The sequence below is a fragment of the Scyliorhinus torazame genome, chromosome 5, assembly GCF_047496885.1.
Source record: "Scyliorhinus torazame isolate Kashiwa2021f chromosome 5, sScyTor2.1, whole genome shotgun sequence".
NCBI lineage: Eukaryota > Metazoa > Chordata > Chondrichthyes > Carcharhiniformes > Scyliorhinidae > Scyliorhinus > Scyliorhinus torazame.
The window spans coordinates 96467765-96490307 of NC_092711.1; the positions used below are offsets into that span (position 1 = coordinate 96467765).

The following is a 22543-nucleotide window of genomic DNA, read 5'->3' on the forward strand; positions in this document are numbered from 1 at the left end:
GAGTCAAACAGAGACTGGGAGGTGTCCGTCTCACAGGAGTACAGCTCACAGTCATGTTCAACCCAACGGGACATCTGTTTACTTCTGGCAGTGAGAACTTCACCATCTGCTGATTTCAGGTGGGCAACCTTGGTGAAAGCAGAAACAAGTGATGTCTTGATCCCATCAAACACAGTAGATTTCAGAGGCAATTCACATTTTGTGATGTAGACTGATCCAGCGATTATTTCACACATTCTCCCTGTCTTTTACAGAACTAAATTGGCTACTTTCACGAGATGGTGTTCTAGCTCAGGCATTTTCGTGACCGCGGGTGGGGGAGTCACGGAGCCGTCCGTCGCGGCACTCCCGATTGTGCAAATTTGTGGGCAACAGCTGCAGCAGCCGGCTTTCAACAATGCCAGCTGCGAGCGGCCTTCAAAAAGGCCACGACCATATAAAAAAAGAGACCACACTGCCCATGCGTCACTGCCCATGCGTCCCCGCTCATCGGTACGCAAGCGGAGAAGTTTGCTCACGCGCACCGATAAGCAGGCACACACATGCAGTGCGCCTGCATTTTTAAAAATATGGTCACGGTCTTTTTGAAGGCCGCTCACAGCCAACATTGTTAAAAGCTGGCTGCTGCGGCTTTTGCCCATGCATTTGTGCAATCGGAGTCACAGAAGATTTTTAAAAAAAAATTCTATGTAATCTTCCTGCCTGAAGGGAGGTAGAGAGCAGGTCACGCCCCCCGAATGCCGACCTCACGTGCTTTGGGCCCGATTGAGAGTCCTCCATTTTGTCAGCAGCAAACAAGGTAAGAGAAAATGGTGGGTCGCGAAGGTCGGCCGGCGTGGGTCCCTAAGGTTGGCCGGTTGGTAAAAATGGGTCCCTGGAAAAAAAGTTTGAAAAACACTGTTCTGGCTGTTAGGTTTAAGTTGTACATCAGGTCAGCTTTACTTTTTGCTTCAATGACAGGTCATCTCTGTTAAGTGGCTCTCAAACCAGTCTGTATTGAAAGTCAGAGAGATCTAGGTGTACAGGTCCACAGGACACTGAAAGGGGCAACACGGGTGGAGAAGGTAGTCAAGAAGGCATACGGCATGCTTGCCTTCATTGGCCGGGGCATTGAGTATAAAAATTGGCAAGTCATGTTGCAGCTGTATAGAACCTTAGTTAGGCCACACTTGGGAGTATAGTGTTCAATTCTGGTCACCACACTACCAGAAGGATGTGGAGACTTTAGAGAGGGTGCAGAAGAGATTTACCAGAATGTTGCCTGGTATGGAGGGCGTTAGCTATGAGGAGCGGTTGAATAAACTTGGTTTGTTCTCACTGGAACGACGGGGGTTGAGGGGCGACCTGATAGAGGTTTACAAAATTATGAGGGGCACAGACAGAGTGGATAGTCAGAGGCTTTTCCCCAGGGTAGAGGGGTCAATTACTAGGGGGCATAGGTTTAAGGTGCGAGGAGCAAGGTTTAGAGTAGATGTACGAGGCAAGTTTTTTTACACAGAGGGTAGGGGATGCCTGGAACTCGCTACCGGAGGAGGTGGTGGAAGCAGCGACGATAGTGACATTTACGGGCATCTTGACAAATACATGAATAGGATGGGAATAGAGGGATACGGACCCAGGAAGTGTAGAAGATTGTAGTTTAGTCGGGCAGCATGGTCGGCACAGGCTTGGAGGGCCGAAGGGCCTGTTCCTGTGCTGTACTTTTCTTTGTTCTTTGTTCCACCGTTACCAAATGTTGCTGCTGCTGTGTCAGAAATGATTCAACTCCGTGATCCAAACTTCATCAATAACAATGTTGATGTTCAGTGATTATATACATTTCCACAGTGCCTGTAAAATATTTAACTGTTTTGTTTTGCTTCCTTCACAATTTAATTTCCTAATGGACATAACACTGACGAAGTCAGTAAGAATTGTCAGGAAAGATTAACCTGCTGATTGGAGATGTTGATCAGTGGAACCGTTCAGACACGGATTTGCATCAAAGATCAATTTAGGATTGAAGTACAAGTTCATAATTTTACTGTAAAGGTGCTCCTGTTGAGAGTTCTTGAATTAAGGAGAAAAATCACAGGCGCTGCTTTTAAAAAGGGGCATTTTTAAAATCAGTGACATCTCCAGAATATTAAACTGCAGCCAGTTGAAGAGATTGTTAACATCAGCAGAATCAAACCAGATATTGTCAGACTATCAATCCTGGATGTGATTAGCAGCAGCAAAACAGCAGATTCCCGTCCCTGCACTCACTTGTGAACTCGCTGGTGTCTCAGCGGTGTTGGGACTGAGTGAATCTCCTCTCACACACAGAACAGATGGCCTTTCCCCAGTGTGAACGCGTCAATGGGTTTCCAGCCGGGATGAAGAACTGAATCCTTTCCCCCAGTCCTCACATTTCCACGGTTTCTCCATGGCGCCTGTTTCCTCGTATCTCTCCAGTTTGGACAATCAGTTGAAGCTTTGTCCGCACACACAGCACGAGTACGCTTCTTTCCCTTTGCAAATCGTGCGATGATTTTAACAGGCGGTTTAACTGTTTAAAGCTCTTTGTACAGTCAGTGTACTGGAACACTCACTCCAGTGTTTGTCTTGATGCTTTTCCAGTCAAAGATGTTATAAATGGTGTCGCACAGACAGAACACACAAACATGTCTCCTCCGGAATTCAATTTCTGATGATATTGAGGCCGTGGTGACTCAGTGACTTTGTCAGACCATGCAGTTCGAGCTTCCTGTTTGTAAATCTACCAAATCTATTACCCTGGAAAAGGAGTTCACAAAACTTGAGAAATATTGAACATATAATTCTATTTTCCATGAAAGATATTTTCTTCATTTGTACCTGTAAAGCAGTAAATCCTAATCCCATGCACTCTCTCACCTCCCTTGCTGGATGCAAATCCCAGGGTGACTAACAGTCCCATATTTTACTGAATGTATTTGTGTCCTCTGTCCCAGGCTGCATGCTGCCTGGATGTTGTCTGTCATACAAATTGTACCTTTCTCAATGCACAGGATCATGTTCCTTACTGTTTCTGTGTTCCAACAGCTCTGGCAGACACTTAGCCAGGCGGACTGGTCCCAGCTCTGGCAGAACGCCAGCCTTTCAGTGCAGGCTGGACCTTAATTTTCACCATGAGAGTTGGTCAGCCCGGCAAATCCTGCACACCACCTTCACAATTCTTTTCCTTACAGCTCACCCCCTCCCTCCCCTCTGGCTGGGATCAGTTCTCAACCCCCTCTGTGCAAAGTGAGAATAAAATCAATTAATCAATCATCATTTTGCCTCCTGGTCATTGGGACCCTGAAGCCCCACCCACTCTATGTTCCTTTACCAAGATGGCTGCACTTGAAGCCACCAATCCCCCAGAGCTGGAAATCCAGGGGCTGCAGGTTCTTTATTGGGGGTTTGGGGCCTCCAGCGGGTGTTTGTGAATCGGCCCCGTCCACCCCCCAGGGTTTCCTTCCTTGCCAGAGATCAGAGTCCTCATTGATTTGAGTGCAAAGTGGAAGCTTTTATTTATTACCCTTCCTCCCCCATCCTCTGGTGTGAACCATCCTCCAGTGGCTGAAGCAGGATGGTGCCCGTTAACCTGGGCCTGTTCCCGGGAGGGAGGGAGAAGCCCCGCAGCTGCAAACCAGGGAGCTGACAATGATTGTGAAGGGTTTGCGGATCCACAAAGTGTTTCCAAATCCTCCCACCCACCGCCTGACGCCGACTCTGCTTCTCCGGGACAAACAAGTGGCGAAATCCATGTCCAGCAGCCGCACTGCGCGTGCTCCGGATCACAATGCCCGGGGGTGATTGAGGGCGACTCCAGACCAATAGAACAGGGGGCGGGACTGGAGGACCGAGCACGAGCGGCTGATCCTCCAGCCAATCAGAGTGAATGTGGGGCGGGACTGATCTGGATCTCCCTCATTGGCTGAGACTCTGCATCCTTTGAGTTCTTCCCATTGGCCACGTGGGCGCGGGTTCCGAAACCTCATTTCCTGCCTGAGATGTGTTGACCAATGGGAAGGATTGGAGGACCGGATGGACTCTGGTCCTCCAGCCAATCACACTGCGGGCTTTGTGTGAATGAAGTTTGAGTTTCACACAGACTTAAACTGACTTGCTGATTCCTGGCAGCATTTTGTGCTTGGGTCCCGGGTTCAATTCAATGTGGAGTTTGCACATTCTCCCTGTGTCTGCGTGGGTTCCCTCCGTTGTGTTCCAGTTTTCACCCACCATCCAAAGATGTACAGGTTAGGTAGATTGGCTATGCTAAATTGCCCCTTAGTGTCCAAAAAAAGGTTAGGTGGAGTTACTGGGATAGGGTGGAGGCATGGACTTAAGTAGGGTGCTCTTTCCGAGGGTGGTGCAGGCTTGATGGGCCGAATGGCATCCTTCTGCACTGTAAATTCTATGATTCTGTTGGACTTTCGCTCTCCGTCTGATCCGGTGGGTCTGTCTGGGGGTATTTCCCTGGTACAGTCTATGTGTTTGGGTATTTTAGGGAACAGGTAGAACTTCCTTGGTTGTACCTGTTGTTTTTGGTTAATGTTTCTGGAGTCTTTGAGTTCTTCCGGTCCATCTCCAATTCTCCTTCCTGTCTCGGGTATATGGGTCTAGGTAGCTTGGTGTTGTGATTCGTGTTGTTTAGTTGTCTGTCTGTCTCCAGCAGGTATTGTTGTCTCTCGATAAAGACTGTGCTGCTACCCTTGTCTTCTGGTCTTATGAACATATCCGTGTTGGATCCAAGCTCCCGGATTGTCTGTCTTTCTCTCCGGGTAAGATTCTGTTTGTCTCTTGTATTTCACTGTGACAGGGCAGAGACCTGATTGAAGGAATCAAACATGGGAATTCTGGGAAAGATGGACAAGGCTTTGGGAGATGACAAAATGTTGAAAGGTTTGAAGAAGAGAGGGAGATTGAAGTTGGGGCAATAATTTGTAAGGATGGCAGGGGCAAGGGTTTGTTTTATTGAGGGGGTGATGATGGCAGATTTGAAGGACAGAGGGACAGTACCTGAAGAGAGAGAAATGTTGACAATATCCATGGACACAGGGTAGTTGGCTGATCAGTAGCTCAGTGGGAATAGTGTCGATGGAGCAGGAGCTGGGTCTCATGGACAAGATGAGCTCTGAGAGGGCATGAGGGGAGATGAGAGAGAAACTAGAGAAAGATGTGGGCTCAGGGCTCAGGAAAGGATGAAATTTAGAGACAGTTTGGTCCGGTGGGCTCGTGGAAGGGAGGAAAGCAGCAGAGGCAGCTGATCGGATTTACTCAATCTCAGTCACAAAGAAGCTCCACAAGCTCCTCACACTTCTTGTTGGAGGTGAGGATGGAAGAGACGGGGGAGAGCGAGAGTACTTCAAAAGGAATTAACTTGTGTCAGAGATATTAAAAAGTTTCAACACTGCGTATTTAACAGAAATCTAATTTATTTGACTTTTAGCCAGAATATTAGCCTCTGTAAATGGGCCGGAGTTTGTTATCAGCAGAAAGAGACCTAAATGAACATGATTCAGTCCTGAATGTGAGCAACAGCAAAATCCAATCACTGTGGTTACTTGTGGCCTCGTTGGTGTCTCTGCAGGTGGGATGAAGTGGTGAATCCCTTCCCACACTCGAAGCAGGTGAACGGTCTCTCCCCAGTGTGAATTCGCTGGTGACTCAGCAGGTTGGATGATTGAGTGAATCCCTTCCCACAATCGGAGCAGGTGAACGGCCTCTCCCCAGTGTGAATTCGCTGATGTACAGTGAGGTGAGAGGATTGTCTGAACCCAGTCCCGCAGTGAGAGCATCTGAATGGTCTCTCATCAGTGTGAACTGGGTGGTGTCTCTGCAAGTCAGATGACTGAGTGAATCTCTTCCCACACTTGGAGCAGGCGAATGGTCTCTCCCCAGCGTGAATTCGCTGATGTACAGTGAGGTGAGATGATTGTCTGAACCGAGTCCCGCAGTGAGAGCACCTAAACGGTCTCTCATCAGTGTGAATACGTTGATGGCGCATCAGTTCCCCAGAACTTTTATAGCACTTCCCGCAGTCTGGACATTGAAATGGTCTCTCATCAGTGTGAACTCGCTGGTGACACAGCAAGTGGCCTGAAATAGTAAATCCCTTCCCACACTCGGAGCAGGTGAATGGTCTCTCTCCAGTGTGATTGCATCAATGAGTTTCCAGCTTGGATGGGGAAATGAATCCTTTCCCACAGTCCCCATATTTCCACGGTTTCTCCTCAGTGTGACTGCATTTGTGTCTTGCGAGGCCTGATGATCGAGTGAATCCTCGTCCACACACACAACACATGTACGCTTTTTCTCCACTGTGAGCGATGCTTTTTCCTTCCATGTTCAAAGTACGATGATATTCAGGATATGATAAATTGAGGACTCTGTCAGAACCTGATGTGATGCTTGGTTTGCGTTTCCAAACTTTGAAGCCTCCCCTTCGAACACCCTGTGAAACTGATTGAAAACAGAAAATAGGGAGTGAGAGAGAACCCACAAAAACACAAAGGCAGGTTGTGAAATTGAGCTGAATGAATCTGGTCATTTGTGGGGCCGGCACTGGGAAAAAGTGACCATGAAAACTGGATTGTCATAAAACACAACTGGCCTCTTTGGGAGGAGAGAGAAAGAGGTGAAGAGGGATTTTGTGTATCTACAAGTCATATTAAGAGAGTAGTTGGCAAAGCAAATTCGATCTTGAGCTTCATGAACAGTAATATTGATACCAAAACTATGCTTCTGGTGGCACAGTGATTAGCACTGCAGCCTCACAGCGCCAGGGACCTGGGTTCAATTCCGACCTTGGTGACTGTGTGTCTGGAGTTTGCACTTTCTCCCTGTGTGGGTTTCCACCCGGTGCTCAGGTTTCCTCCAACAGTCTAAAGAAGGACAACTTCGGTGGATTGGCCTTGATAAATTGCCCCTTAGTGTCCAGGGATGTACAGGTTAGGTGGGGCTATGGGGTTACAGGGAGAGGGTAGGGGTGTGGGCCTAGGCAGGGTGTCCTTTCGATTGGATTGGATTTGTTTGTCACGTGTACCGAGGTACAGTGAAAAGTATTTTTCTGCGAGCAGCTCAACAGATCATTAAGTACATGGGAAGAAAAGGGAATAAAAGAAAATACATAATAGGGCAACACAAGATATACGATGTAACTACACAAGCACTGGCATCGGATGAAGCATACAGGCTGTAGTTAATGATGTCAGTCCATGAGAGGGTCATTTAGGAGTCTGGTGACAGTGGGGAAGAAGTTGTTTTTGAGTCTGTTCGTGCATGTTCTCAGACTTCTGTATCTCCTGCCCGATGGAAGAAGTTGGAAGAGTGAGAAAGCCGGGTGGGAGGGATCTTTGATTATGCTGCCCACTTTCCCCAGGCAGCGGGAGGTGTAGATGGAGTCAATGGATGGGAGGCAGGTTTGTGTGACGGACTGGGTGGTGTTCACGACTCTCTGAAGTTTCTTGTGGTCCTGGGCCGAGCAGTTGCCATACCAGGCTGTGATGCAGCCTGATAGGATGCTTTCTATGGTGCATCTGTAAAAGTTGGTAAGGGTTAATGTGGACATGCCAAATTTCCTTAGTTTCCTGAGGAAGTATAGGCGCTGTTGTGCTTTCTTGGTGGTAGCGTCGACGTGGGAGTGGTAGCATCGACCTTTCAGAGAATAGGTGCAGACTTGATAGGCTGAATGGCCTCCTTCTGTACTGCAGAATTCTATGGTTCTAATTCTATTCTATGAATCTTTATAAAGCTCTGGTCACCACTCTTCAGGAAGGATGTGAAGGTTCTTGGAGAAGGTTTCCCAGAATGGTTCCAGCAAAGGAGGTTGAGGGGAGATTTGATTCAGGGACACAAGATTACGCCAGGTTTCCATCGGGTGGACAAAGAAACTCTATTTCCATTCACTGGTCGTACAAGCAGTCGGGACACAGATTTAAAGGTTTGGGTAAAGCCTGGATTGAATTATAGAAGATCCTGAGGGGTCTTGACAGGGTGGATGTGGAGAAGATGTTTCCTCTTGTGGGAGAATCTAGAACGAGGGCATCACTGTTGCAAAATAAGGAGTCACCCATTTAAGATGGAGATGAGGATTTCTTTCTCGAGAGTTGGAAAACTTTGGAACGCCTGCCGGAAAAGGCAGTGGAAGCAGAGTCCTTGAATATTTTTAAGGCAGAGCTGGATAGATTCTTGATGAGCAAGGGGGTGAAAGGTCATCAGGGGTAGGCAGGAATGTGGAGTTGAGGTTAGAATGAGATCAGCCGCAATCGTATTGAATGCTGAGCAAGTTCGAGGGGCCGAGTGGCCAGTTCCTAGTTTGTATGTAAAAGGTACAGGAGATAGAACATAGAAAAATACAGCACAGAACAGGCCCTTCGGCCCACGATGTTGTGCCGAACCTTTGTCCTAGATTAATCATAGATTATCATTGAATTTACAGTGCAGAAGGAGGCCATTCGGCCCACTGAGTCTGCACCGGCTCTTGGAAAGAGCACCCTACCCAAGGTCAACACCTCCACCCAACACTAAGGGCAATTTTGGACACTAAGGGCAATTTATCATGGCCAATCCACCTAACCTGCACATCTTTGGACTGTGGGAGGAAACCGGAGCACCCGAAGGAAACCCACGCAGACACGGGGAGGATGTGCAGACTCCGCACAGACAGTGACCCAAGCCGGAATCGAACCTGGGACCCTGGAGCTGTGAAGCAATTGTGCTATCCACAATGCTACCGTGATGCCCTTAAGAACAAATAAATCTACACTTTATTATTTTACCGTAATCCATGTACCTATCCAATAGCTGCTTGAAGGTCCCTAATGTTTCCGACTCAACTACTTCCACAGGCAGTGCATTCCATGCCCCCACTACTCTGTGGGTAAAGAACCTACCTCTGACATTCCCCCCTATATCTTCCACCATTCACCTCAAATTTATGTCCCCTTGTAATGATTTGTTCCACCCGGGGAAAAAGTCTCTGACTGTCTCCTCTATCTATTCCCCTGATCATCTTATAAACCTCTATCAAGTCGCCCCTCATCCTTCTCCGTTCTAATGAGAAAAGCCTAGCACCCTCAACCTTTCCTCGTAAGATCTACTCTCCATTCCAGGCAACATCCTGGTAAATCTCCTTTGCACCTTTTCCAAAGCTTCCACATCCTTCCTAAAATGAGGCGACCAGAACTGTACACAGTACTCCAAATGTGGCCTTACCAAAGTTTTGTACAGCTGCATCATCACCTCACGGCTCTTAAATTCAATCCCTCTGTTAATGAACGCTAGCACACCATAGGCCTTCTTCACAGCTCTATCCACTTGAGTGGCAACTTTCAAAGATATATGAACATAGACCCCAAGATCTCTCTGCTCCTCCACATTGCCAAGAACTCTACCATTAACCCTGTATTCCACATTCATATTTGTCCTTCCAAAATGGACAACCTCATACTTTTCACGGTTAAACTCCATCTGCCACTTCTCAGCCCAGCTCTGCATCCTATCTATGTCTCTTTGCAGCCGACAACAGCCCTCCTCACTATCCACAACTCCACCAATCTTCGTATCATCTGCAAATTTACTGACCCACCCTTCAACTCCCTCATCCAAGTCATTAATGAAAATCACAAACAGCAGAGGACCCAGAACTGATCCCTGCGGTACGCCACTGGTAACTGGGATCCAGGCTGAATATTTGCCATCCACCACCACTCTCTGACTTCTATCGGTTAGCCAGTTCGTTATCCAACTGGCCACATTTCCCACTATCCCATGCCTCCTTACTTTCTGCAGTAGCCTACCATGCGGAACCTTATCAAATGCCTTAGTAAAATCCATGTACACTACATCCACTGCTTTACCTTTATCCACATGCTTGGTCACCTCCTCAAAGAATTCAATAAGACTTGTAAGGCAAGACCTACCCCTCACAAATCCGTGCTGACTATCCCTAATCAAGCAGTGTCTTTCCAGATGCTCAGAATTCCTATCCTTCAGTACCCTTTCCATGACTTTGCCTACCACCGAAGTAAGACTAACTGGCCTGTAATTCCCAGGGTTATCCCTAGTCCCTTTTTTAAACAGGGGCACAACATTCGCCATTCTCCAATCCCCTGGTACCACCCCTGTTGGCAGTGAGGACGAAAAGATCATTGCCAACGGCTCTGCAATTTCATCTCTTGCTTCCCATAGAATCCTTGGATATATCCCGTCAGGCCCGGGGGACTTGTCTATCCTCAAGTTTTTCAAAATGCCCAACACATCTTCCCTCCTAACAAGTATCTCCTCGAGCTTACCAGTCTGTTTCACACTGTCCTCTCCAACAATATGGCCCCTCTCATTTGTAAATACAGAAGAAAAGTACTCGTTCAAGACCTCTCCTATCTCTTCAGACTCAATACACAATCTCCCGCTACTGTCCTTGATCGGACCTACCCTCTCTAGTCATTCTCATATTTCTCACATATCTATGTCTCTTGGGGTTTTCCTTGATCCTACCCGCCAAAGATTGTTCATGCCCTCTCTTAGCTCTCCTAATCCCTTTCTTCAGTTCCCTCCTGGCTATCTTGTATCCCTCTAACACCCTGTCTGAATCTTGTTTCCTCAGCCTTACACAAGTCTTCTTTTTCCTCTTAACAAGACATTCAACCTCTCTTGTCAACCATGGTTCCCTCACTCGACCATCTCTTCCCTGCCTGACAGGGACATACATATCAAGGATACGTAGTACCTGTTCCTTGAACAAGTTCCACATTTCACTTGTGTCCTTCCCTGACAGCCTATGTTCCCAAATTATGCACTTCAATTCTTGTCTGACAACATCGTATTTACCCTTCCCCCAATTGTAAATCTTGCCCTGTTGCACGCACCTATCCCTCTCCATTACTAAAGTGAAATGGAGGTGATATGAGATGTATGTTTTTACACAGCGAGCGGCAATGACCTGAAACTTGCTGCCTATGAGGGAGTTTGAAAATAGAAACAATGAATGATTTGATTTCAAAAGGAAATTGAATAGACATTTGAGGGAAATGAACCTGCGAGGATACAGGGAGCAGTGGAATGGGACTGACTGGACTGCTCCAGAGAGCTAGCATGGATTCAATGGGCCAAATGCCCTTCTTTGTGCCATCATCTCTCTGACTCTGTTGTGTAATCTAATTTTGTAATTTAACCCCGGGGGGTTCAGATATCACTCAGGTAAATCTGAGCTAACTCCCTCCGAGGCCATTCTGTCCTTCCTCAGGTTTGTTGCCCAGAACTGAACACAGTTCTCCAGGTTTGGCCGAACGAGGGTTTGTGAATCTTGGGGCTTTTCCAGTCACACTGAGACCTGAAATCTTCCCTCACAGACAGAACAGACAAACCTTTTACCTTCCACACCCAGATGCTGCTGAAATTTGGTTTCCAATGAACTGAGTGACTCGGTCAGATCGTGATGTGACGTTTGGTTTGCGTTTCCCGTCTGTTCAACCTCCACTTCCAGTATCCTGTAAATTTACAGAAACCTCACTGTCAGTTGAGGAGGCCAAATCACTGTCATTATTTTTTTTAATTTTAAAATAAATTCAGAGTACCCAATTCATTTTTTGCAATTAAGGTGCAATTTAGCATGGCCAATCCACCTACCCTGCACATCTTTGGGTTGTGGGGGCGAAACCCACACAAACATGGGGAGAACCCCACATGGCCAGTGACCTAGTCGGGATTGAACCTGGGACCATGGCGCCGTGAGGCAGCAACGCTAACCACTACTCCACCGTGCTCTCCAAATCACTGTGTTTTTAAGACAGAGATAGATAGGTTCTTGATCAATAACATGATCCGGTGTATGGGGAGAAGACATATCAGCCATGATTGAACAGTAAAACAGACTCGATGGGCCGAATGGCCTAATTCTGCTCCTATGTCTTTATGTTCTTACAAGTCAAAGGCTGGTTGAAGTCCATGTAAACTACATCTATACTCGTCACCTGCTCACAAAATTCAATCAAATTTGTTAGGCATGACCTCCCTCTAACAAAGCCATGCTGGCTATTTCTGATCAAATCTTGCCTGGAGAGGCAAGTAGATTCTCTCCTTCAGAATTCTCTCCAATATTTTCCCTGCCACTGATGTGAGACTCATTGGTCTGCAGTTCCCTGGCTTATCTCTACAACCTTTCTTAAACAGTAGGAGCACATTAGCTGATCTCCATTCCTCTGGCAATTCCCCCGTGGCCAGAGAGGAATTAAAAATTTGGGTCAGAGCCCCTGCAATATCTTCCCTCGCCTCCCACAGCAGTCTAGGGCACAACTCATCCGGTCCAGTTTTAAACCTGCCAGCACCTCCAATACCATGTCACTCCCTATGTCAATTTGCTCAGGATCTTCAGTCTCTCTGCCCGAGTTCCATATCTACCTCCTCATTCTCTTGGGTGAATGTAGAAGCCAGGTATTTCTAATACAACTAGTATAGGTAAAAGATACCTGTTTAAGCATAAATATTTAGCCCCAGTTTTAAATACCCATTTAAAAATGAGAATTTCAGCACCCATAACCTCAGTTCATCTCAAAACATATAGCTTCAATAGATACATGAAACAGCACAATTCCATCATAGATTAAAACAGCACAGTTGCAAGACAGTTTGACACTATGCTGCTGTCAAGGACTGAATTCCATGGCAACGAGGTGACAAGAGGCCAGTAACTAAAGCTCTATTGTTCTCTTTTTAGGCCATTAGTGATTACAGCGTGAACCACATTCCATTGCTTATTAGGCCAAAACATTTTAATGGATAAAACATTGGATCAAATATCACATTCCATAACATACAGACATGAAACAATTAAAAGCTCATGTTGCACATTGAACATGGACGGCTTGCCGTCAAATCAAATGTGTTTGAGTCTAACCCAAACCAATTAGGATTATATTGGGGTGTGATTAGATGACTTTGGACAGATATGAAAGGGTATAACTGAAAAAGTTTTGCCCCACCATTTTTAGTCAGTCAGTCTGTTCAGTCAGTCTGTTCAGTCAGTCAGTCTGTTCAGTCAGTCAGTCTGTTCAGTCAGTTCAGTCAGTCAGTCTGTTCAGTCAGTCAGTCAGTCTGTTCAGTCAGTCAGTCAGTCTGTTCAGTCAGTCAGTCAGTCTGTTCAGTCAGTCAGTCAGTCTGTCTGTTCAGTCAGTCTGTCTGTCTAGTCAGTCTGTCTGTTCGGTCAGTCTGTCTGTTCGGTCAGTCTGTCTGTTCGGTCAGTCTGTCTGTTCGGTCAGTCTGTCTGTTCGGTCAGTCTGTCTGTTCGGTCAGTCTGTCTGTTCAGTCAGTCTGTCTGTTCAGTCAGTCTGTCTGTTCAGTCAGTCTGTCTGTTCAGTCAGTCTGTCTGTCCAGTCAGTCTGTCTGTCCAGTCAGTCTGTCTGTTCAGTCAGTCTGTCTGTCCAGTCAGTCTGTCTGTTCAGTCAGTCTGTCTGTTCAGTCAGTCTGTCTGTTCAGTCAGTCTGTCTGTTCAGTCAGTCTGTCTGTTCAGTCAGTCTGTCTGTTCAGTCAGTCTGTCTGTTCAGTCAGTCTGTCTGTTCAGTCAGTCTGTCTGTTCAGTCAGTCTGTCTGTTCAGTCAGTCTGTCTGTTCAGTCAGTCTGCCTGTTCAGTCAGTCTGCCTGTCTAGTCAGTCTGCCTGTCTAGTCAGTCTGCCTGTCTAGTCAGTCTGCCTGTCTAGTCAGTCTGCCTGTCTAGTCAGTCTGCCTGTCTAGTCAGTCTGCCTGTCTAGTCAGTCTGTCTGTTTAGTCAGTCTGTCTTTGTAGTGATGTAGTGTTTTTGAGTTTGAGTTTAGCTGAAGATTAGCTCTCTCTCTCTTCATATTTCATTTTCAGACTTTGACCTTTTAAAAGTTACTTTCGAGCTGTCTGCCTAAGCAAAAAGATAATGTCTGTAATTCTCTGAAAGCTTCAAATTGTCTACGCATTGCCTTTTAAATCACTTTCAAATTGTAATCAATAGAAGAAAAATAAAAGAATTCCTTTTGGCACCCGAGACGTTTTAACTGCTATTTCTGCTGAGGTCCAATAATCGCAAAGTGCTCCTGGTAACCGAATAGTAGGAATACTAGAAATTCCTTCAACTTTACAGTCAAATAATAGTAGGAATCTAACAACTTGGCGTAGTCCAATAATATTAAAAGATTCCTTCAGTGAAGACAGATGTAAAGTGTTCATTCAACACCCAACCAATATCCTCTGGCTCCACTCACAGGTTTCCCCATGATCTCAAATGGAAACACTATTCATGATCTGATGAATGATCATGCTGACCTGAAACATTAACTCTGTTTCTCTCCACAGATGCTGTCCGAAATCCTGCAGATTTCCAGCATTTGCATTCTTGTCTAAAATCACAGCAGTCCAGGTGGTGTCTAACCAGAATTTTATATATCTCAGTGCTTCTCCAGTCACACAGATTCCGGAAATCTTTACCTACAAACAGACCAGAAGAAATAGGAACAGTAATCACTCATTCTGCCCTTTGAGCTGCTCCACCATTTAGTGAGATCACAGCTGGGCAGCACGGTAGCACAATGGTTAGCACTGTGGCTTCACAGCGCCAGCGTCTCGCGCTCCATTCCCTGCTGGGTCACTGTCTGTGCAGTGTCTGCACGTTCTCCCCATGTCTGCGTGGGTTTTCTCTGGGTGCTCCGGTTTCCTCCCACAGTCCAAAGCCTTGCAGTTTAGGTGGATTGGCCATGCTAAATTGCCTTTAGTGTCTAAAAAGGTTAGGAGGGGTTATTGGGTTAGGGTGATAGGGTGGAAGTGAGGGCTTAAGTGGGTCAGTGCAGACACGATGGGCCGAATGGCCTCCTTCTGCTCTGTATGTTCTATGATCTAACACTCACTAAGTCCACTTTCCTAACTTATCTGTGTTACCTTTAATTCCCCTACTGATTAAAAACATATCGATCTCAGCCTTGCAACTGATCAAGGACTCGGCCTCCACATTTCCTGGGGTCAAAGAAATTATTTCCTCAATTGGCAGTCCCTCCATACCCAGAAGCATCCCAGTAAGCCTCCTCTGTACTGCCTCCAATGATAACATATCTTTTGTTAAATAACGGGAGCAAGACTGTACACAATGTTCTAAATGTGGCCTCACTGGTAGCTTGTAGTTACAGCAACACCTCTTCACTTTTATACTTCAGCCCCCTTGAAATAAAATATGCAGGACTAGGCTCAAACTATGGCCTCTCCTTCTATAATGTCCAACAAGGGAAAACATCCGCTCTACGTCTGCCCCATCAATCCCCTTTAGCATCTATGTACCTCAGTTACATCTCCTCTCATTCTTCTAAACACCAGTGAGTATTGGCCTAAACTGCTCAAATCTCTCTCCACTTGACAATCAATCTAGCGAACCTTCTCTGAACCGCCTCAAATACATTTATGTCATTGTCCAAGTAAGGGACCAAAACTGTAGTACTCCAGATGTGGTCTCACCAACGCGCTACACAGTTACAACAGCACTGCACTACTTTATACTCTATTCCATTACCAATGAACGCCACCATTCCATTTGCCTTCCTTATTACCTGCTGCACCTGCAGACTGTCTGTGATTCGTGCACGAGGGCACCCAGATCCCGCTGTACAAAAGCATTATGAAGTTTCTCTCCATTTAGATAAGAAGTTGCCTTTTTATTCCTCTGACCAAAATGAATAACCTCACACTTATGCACGTTAAATTCCATCTGCCACATTTTGGCCCACTCACCTAACCATTAGTTTATTTCTTATTTCCTCATTGCAACTTGCTTTCCCACCCATTTCAGTGTTAGCTGTAAATTTGGCTCTCGTACATTCTATCTGTCCCATAGTCATTAACTTGGATTGTAAATAGTTGGGGCCTGAGGGCCGAACCCTGTGGCACACCACTAGTTACAACTTGCCAACCAGAAAAAGACAGATCAGCATAATCCAAGTCCCCTCACACCTGCTATTCTCTCTTCCAACCTCTTCCATCGCGCAGAAGATATAAAAGTCTGAGAACACGCACGAACAGATTCAAAAACAGCTTCTTCCATGTTGTTTCCAGACTCCTGAACCACCCTGTTATGGACTGAACTGATCTCTCCACGTATCTTCTGTACTGAAGATGTAGTACTACCCTCCAGATGCTTCATCCAATGTCTATGCATTTACATTGTGGATTTATCGTTATGTCCTATGTCTTTCATGTATGGAACTGTACACAGAACAATTCTTTTCACTATACCGGAGTACGTGTCAATAAATCTAATATGATATAATGCCCTCTCTGCTGTCTGTTGTTTAGCCAATCCTCAATCCAAACTAATATATTACCTCTCAACACCATGGGATCTTACCTTGTTTATTATCTTTTATATGACATCTTATCAAATGTATTCTGGAAGTCCAAATACATCCACAGGACCTCCATTATCCACTTGGCCTGTTACATCTTCCAAGAACTCACAACAAATTTGTCAAACACAATTTACCCTTCACAAAACCACACTGACTGGTGGATTGCGGTTTGACTTTCCAAATGTCCAGTTACTACTTCCTCAATAATGGATTCCAACAGTTTCCCAACAACAGGCTTTAAACTAACTAGTTTCCTACTTTCTGCCGTTTTGAACAAGAGGGGTTACATTAGACTTTTCCTCTCATGCAGTGACATTGTCACTGGGTCAGTGTCTCCCCCCTGGTCTCTGTGAGGTTGTTTGTGGAGAGGCGGCGGATAGTGAGAGTGGAGAATGTTCATTGTTACACATTCGGCTCTCAGGCCGCACTGGGTTAGTCAACCCCGCCCCCCGACACTGACCTCTCACCTGACACCTCACAATTCGCGGGTGATTGACGCCAACTCCAGGCCAATGGGAGGAGAGGGGGCGGAACCGGGGGACCGAGCAGGAGCGGCTGGTCCTCCAACCAATCGGAGTGAATCAGGGGCGGGACTGGGCTGAGTGAAGCATGCGCAGTGTCATTAATGGCGACGTGAAGAAGGTTCTTACTCGGATTCGCAATCAGTAAAGGTGGGAATGGCGGGACGGAGGGATCAGCTGGGTCGTTAGACACGGTTCGTAAACATGTTATAGAAACAGGAAACCAGAAAAAAAACCTACCGGTACCCGGTGACCTGAGCGGTGGCTGCAGCTTTGTCACAGACAGAACTAACCGGCCGCCATCTTGTTTGCGCCTTCCCAGAAATCCGCATGCGCACAAGCCTTTTTAATTGGGTACTCGCAGCAGTCAAATGATAAAAGGCCAGTAATGGTAGAGAGGTTAAAATATGGAATGCTATAGTGGCTGGAATTAAATGAGTGCAGAGATCTCAAAGGGGTGTGGAGGAGATTACAGAGATCAGGATGATCACAACTAGAGGAAAAGAAGAATGGGAAATTTCAACTTTCGGTGCTTCTTAAAAGGAATCGTTTGTAGATCAGTGAGCACAGGGGATGGATAAACAAGACTTGTTGTGAGTAAGCACATGGGTAGCAGAGTTTTGGATGGGATGGGGGGGGGGGGGTTGTTGGAGGCTGGCTGGGAGTGTGTTAGAATAATTTGGCCGAGAGGTAACAAAGGTATGAATGATAATTTCTGCAGCAGATAAGAAGACACTAAGGTGGAGTCAGGCTGCGTTACTGAGGTGGAAATAGGTGATCTTGGTGGTGATGTGGATATGTGTTTGGAACCTCATCAGGTGTCACATATTTCACCAGCGTTGTGAACAGGCTGCTTCAGCCGTACACATTTGACAGGGATGGAGTTGGTGGCAAGGGAGTGGAGTTTGTCGAGGGGACGAAGAGAATGGGTTTAGTCTTCTCAATATTTAAATAGTGGAAATTTCTGCTCCTCCAGTACTGGATGTCAGACAAGTTCGGATGGTGTGTGTCTTGGAGTGAAACTTGATGGTTTTCTCATACATCTGCTGTCCTGGTCCATCCAGGTGGTGGAGGTTAAGGGTTTAGGAGATTTTGTCAAATTGTGATTCAGTTGTCAGTTGAGAAAATGTCTCTCCATTGCTCCTGTCACTCCCACTTCCTTCTCTCTCTCTCTCATCATTTCTGTCTCTCCCTCTCTGTCTCTCCACCACGACTCACTCTCTTTTTCTCTCCCTTTCTGTCTTTCTTGTCACATGGAATTCCCTCACCCAGAGGATTGTGGATGATCCACCATTGAATATATTTAAGGTTAAGATGGTGAGATTTTTGGTCTCTCAGGAAGTCAAGGAGATGGGGAGCTGGCGGGAAAGGGGAAGGAAGACCAAGATCAGCCACAATCGTGTTCAATGGCAGAGCAGGTTCAACAGGCCGAATGGTCTACTGCTGCTCCTGTTTATTGTATTCTTGCAGAGGCCAAGTCTTGTGTGGGCTCAGACTGGGTGGCAGGTTGCCTTCCCTGAAATACATTAGTGAACCAGTTGGGTTTTATAACAATCCAGCAGTTTTCATGGTCACTTTTTCCCAGTGCCGGCCCCACAAATGACCAGATTCATGCAGCTCAATTTCACAACCTGCCTTTGTGTTTTTGTGGGTTGTCTCTCACTTCCATATTTCTGTTTTAAATCAATTTGACAGAGTGTTACAAGGGGAAGATTTGCATTCAGGAAACTCGAGCCAAACATCACATCAGGATCTGAGAATCGCTCAATTTGTTGTAATGTGAATATCGGTGAATTTTGAACATGGAAGGCAAAAGCTCCGTTAACAGTGAGGAGAAACCATGGGAATGTGAGGAGGGATTCAGATCCACATCTCAACTGGAAATTCATCATCCCAGACAGTCTGTGGAGAGGCCATTCACTTGCTCTGATTGTGGGAAGAGATTCTCTCGATCATCCAGCCTGCTGCAACACCAGCGAGTGCACACCGGGGAGAAACCATTCAACTGCTCCCTCTGTGGGAAAGGATTTGCTCAGTCGTCCAACCTGCTGAGACACCAGCTAGTTCACACTGGGAAGAGACCATTCATCTGCTCAGAGTGTGGGAAGGGATTCAGTCGGTCATCTGACTTGATGACGCACCAGCGGGTTCACACGGACGAGAGACCATTTAAATGTCCAGACTGTGGGAAGTGCTATAAAAGTTCCCGGGACCTGATACTCCATCAACGTGCTCACACCAACGAGCGACCGTTCAGATGCTCTCACTGTGGGACTGGGTTCAAGCAGTCATCTCAACTCCGTGAACACCAACGCACTCACACTGGGGAGAGGCCTTTCACCTGCTCCGCGTGCGGCAGTGGGTTCAGTAGGTCATCAAACCTGCGGACACACCAGCGCAGTCACACTGGGGAGAGACCTTACACTTGCTCTGAGTGTGGGAAGGGATTCACTCAGTTATCCACTCTGCTGAATCATCAGAGTGTTCACAATGAGAAGAGACCATTTAAATGCCCAGACTGCAGGAAGTGCTACAAAAGTTCCCGGGAACTGCTCCACCATCAACGTGTTCACACTGATGAGAAACCTTTTAAATGCCCAGACTGTGAGAAGTGCTTTAAAAGTTCCGGGGAACTGATGCGTCATCAACGTATTCACACTGACGAGAAACCTTTCAGGTGCTCTTACTGCGGAACTGGGTTCAAGACATCATCTGACCTCACTGTACACCAGCGAACTCACACTGGGGAGAGACCGTTCACCTGCTCCCAGTGTGGGAAGACATTCACTCAGTCATCCAGCCTGCTGGCACATCAGCGAGTTCACACTAGGGAGAGGCCATACACCTGCCCCAAGTGTGGGAAGAGATTCACACAGTCATCCAACCTGATGAGACACCAGCGAATTCACAAGTAATTACAGTGAGTGGACAATCTGATCAGCTGCTCTGCTGCTTCCCTCATTCCACTAGCTCCACTGGGCCAAACTGTCTCTAAAAATCCCCCTTGTCTGAGTGTGAACTCGGATCTATCTCTGGTTTCTCTCCGATCTCCTGTCATGTCCTGTTCAATCTCATCTTGATTACGAGACCTGCCTTCTGCTCCCTTGACCCAATTCTCACTAAACCGCTGACCATCCAACTTCCCCACATTAACTGATATCGTTAACAGTTCTCTCTCTCTTCTGGCTTTGGCCCTCTCACTTTTAAATACACTATCTTCACCTTTCCTGAGAAAACAACCTTTGACCCTAACTTCCTGCAAAGTACCACCCCATCTCCAAACTCCCTTTCCTCTCCAACATGGTGTCCCCCAAGGATCTATCCTTGGCCCCTCCTATTTCCCATCGACATGATGGCACTAGAATCCATAGAATCCCTAAAGTGCAGAAGGAGGCCATTCGACCGCTCAGGATTGCACTATACGCCTGAAAGAGCGCACTAGCAAGGCCCATAACCTCACCCTATCCCCATAACACCACCTAACCTGCACATCTTTGGACTGTGGTAGCACCCGGAGGAAACCCACACAGATTTGGGGAGAATGCGCAAACTCCATACTGACAGTTATCCAAGGCCAGATTCAAACCCGGTCCCTGGTGCTGTGAGGCAGCAATGCTATCCACTGTCCCGCTGTCCAAAAGTACCGTGTTAGTTTTCACATGGACACTGACAACACCAAGCCCTACCTCACCACCACCCCTCTCCATTCCTCCACTGATACTAAATTATCAAACTGTTTATCCCACATCCACTGGATGAGCAGAAATTTACTCCAATTAAAATTTGGGAAGATCAAAGCCGTTATCTCCAGTCACCATTTGAAATTACGTTCCCTAACTCCCGGGCCCATCCCTCTCCCTGGGAACTGTCTGAGGCTGAACCACACTCTGCACAATCTCCATGTCAGATTTAAATCCGACGAGTTTCTGATCACATATCTACACCATCGGAAACACCACGGAATTCCACCTCTGTAACGTTACCTCTCTCCAGCCTGCCCCAGCTTGTCTGCTGCTGAAATCCTCATTCAAACCCACGTCAACTTGAGGTTTGACAATTCCAATGCATTCCTGACCAGCCTCTCTCATTGATCCTGCTTCCCAGCACCTGGAAAGCTGAAATCATCCAAAACTCTTGCTGCTCATATGCTTTCCCACCCCAAATCTATTTCATTTTTATTAATTTTTCCACTTAAGGGGCTATTTAGCATGGCCAATCCACCTATCCTGCACATCTTTTGTGTTGTTGGGGTGAGACCCACACAGACACGGGGCGAATGTGCAAACTCCAATGTACAGTGACCCGGGATCGAACCCGTTCCCAGCACTGTGAGGCAGCAGTGCTAATAACTGCGCCACCATGCTGCCCTTTTCTCACCCCAAGTTGAGGGGAGAATATGGTGTAGTGGTCATGTCATCTGGACTAGTTATACAGAGGCTCAGGCGAATGATCTGGGGGCACGGCTTCAAATCTCAGCATGCTGACAAGGTGTGGGAGTGGGTAGAACATATTCCAGAGCTTTGTGTCGAGGCAACTGAAGGAGCAGGGCCACCAATGGTGCACAATTGAAATGGGGGGCAAGAGGGGCCACAATTAGAGGAGGGGGGGTTGTGTAAATAGATGGCTGTCTGCAAGTTGAGACATTGGTCTGCAGAATTTTGAATGACCTCAATTTTATAGATGGGAGAATGTGGCAGAGCTGTCAGGAGTACATTCGAATTGTCAACTCTGGAGGTAATCCATAGTATGTACTATGTTTTCATGTATGGAACGATCTGTCTGGACTGTACACAGAACAATACTTTTCACTGTACCTCGGTACCCGTGACAATAAATCCAAATCCAAGAATCATAACAGAATGCAGCAACCTGCACACAGGGGAACTTGGACAGCCAGCACGGGGATCAACCCTGTAACCCTGGCATTATTAGCACCACACTCTAATCATTCTCGAATCACTGAATCGTCGACCCTGCAGAATGGCCACTATCAGTGTTAGAAATCTTTCTATATTCCCAATTGCCATTTCATTTTGCCTTGCATCCCTTTCACCATTTAATCTCTCCTGCATTTCATAGACCTCTCAGAGCCTACTTGTGACAATAATAATCATTATTATTATTATTACACAATCGAGTTCAGGTCAGATTCCTGACTCAAGAGCATTAAAAGACCCCTGGATAGAAAGAACCACTGGCTTATGCACAATAATAATAATAATCTTTATTATTGTCACAAGTAGGCTTACACTACACTGCAATGATGTAACTGTGGCACCTGTTCGGGTACACGGAGGAAGAATTCAGAATATCCAAATTATCTAAAGGAAAGGTTTCCTTAGGTAGGTGTATAATTTGATTCTTAATTTTATTGATTCCCGTCCCAGCGTACCCATTCGCCACATGATATCAAAACAATTCACTGTTCACTGGTTTTAACATTCAATGGCAGTGTTTATACCCAGTATCCCCGCGGTGGGGAATGTCCTCCATTCACACCACAGGAGAGTAGTGCGCAAACGCAGTACCGCCCGGTGTCTGGAGCATGTGCAGTGATAGCGATGGCAAGTCTCTTGTCTGTCATATCGCCAAATTGGTGAAGATGTGGAATGCGGAGGGAGCAATGGAGCTGGTGGGTGGACGTGGAGGGTTTCTAAACACCTGGTGAATGCCTCAAACCCCGAA

General features: G+C 46.5%; 2 protein-coding genes, 1 long non-coding RNA gene and 1 pseudogene across 5 annotated transcripts in view; 3 read left to right on the forward strand and 1 right to left on the reverse strand.

Annotated features, from left to right (window-relative positions):
- Positions 1-16245, forward strand: LOC140419057 (uncharacterized). Its single transcript, XR_011945504.1, has 3 exons — positions 1-119; positions 4664-4769; positions 16045-16245. It is a non-coding gene; the product is annotated as an uncharacterized lncRNA (long non-coding RNA).
- LOC140419064 (uncharacterized) overlaps positions 1-22543 on the forward strand; it is a 205732-nt gene that overhangs the window by 55305 nt on the left and 127884 nt on the right. The gene's annotated exons all lie outside the window — the stretch shown is intronic.
- LOC140419055 (uncharacterized) lies at positions 5406-17165 on the reverse strand (annotated as a pseudogene).
- The window catches only part of LOC140419050 (uncharacterized), an 8132-nt gene continuing 2519 nt past the window's right edge, over positions 16931-22543 (forward strand). The window contains exons 1-2 of one of the 3 annotated variants that reach the window (XM_072502776.1): positions 16931-17052; positions 18554-19778. In XM_072502776.1, the coding sequence (XP_072358877.1) occupies positions 18661-19773 (1113 nt within the window). In that variant the 5' untranslated portion in view covers positions 16931-17052; positions 18554-18660 and the 3' untranslated portion in view covers positions 19774-19778. The remainder of the gene's footprint in view (positions 17053-18553; positions 19779-22543) is intronic. The other 2 variants (XM_072502774.1, XM_072502775.1) reach the window with 2 other exon arrangements.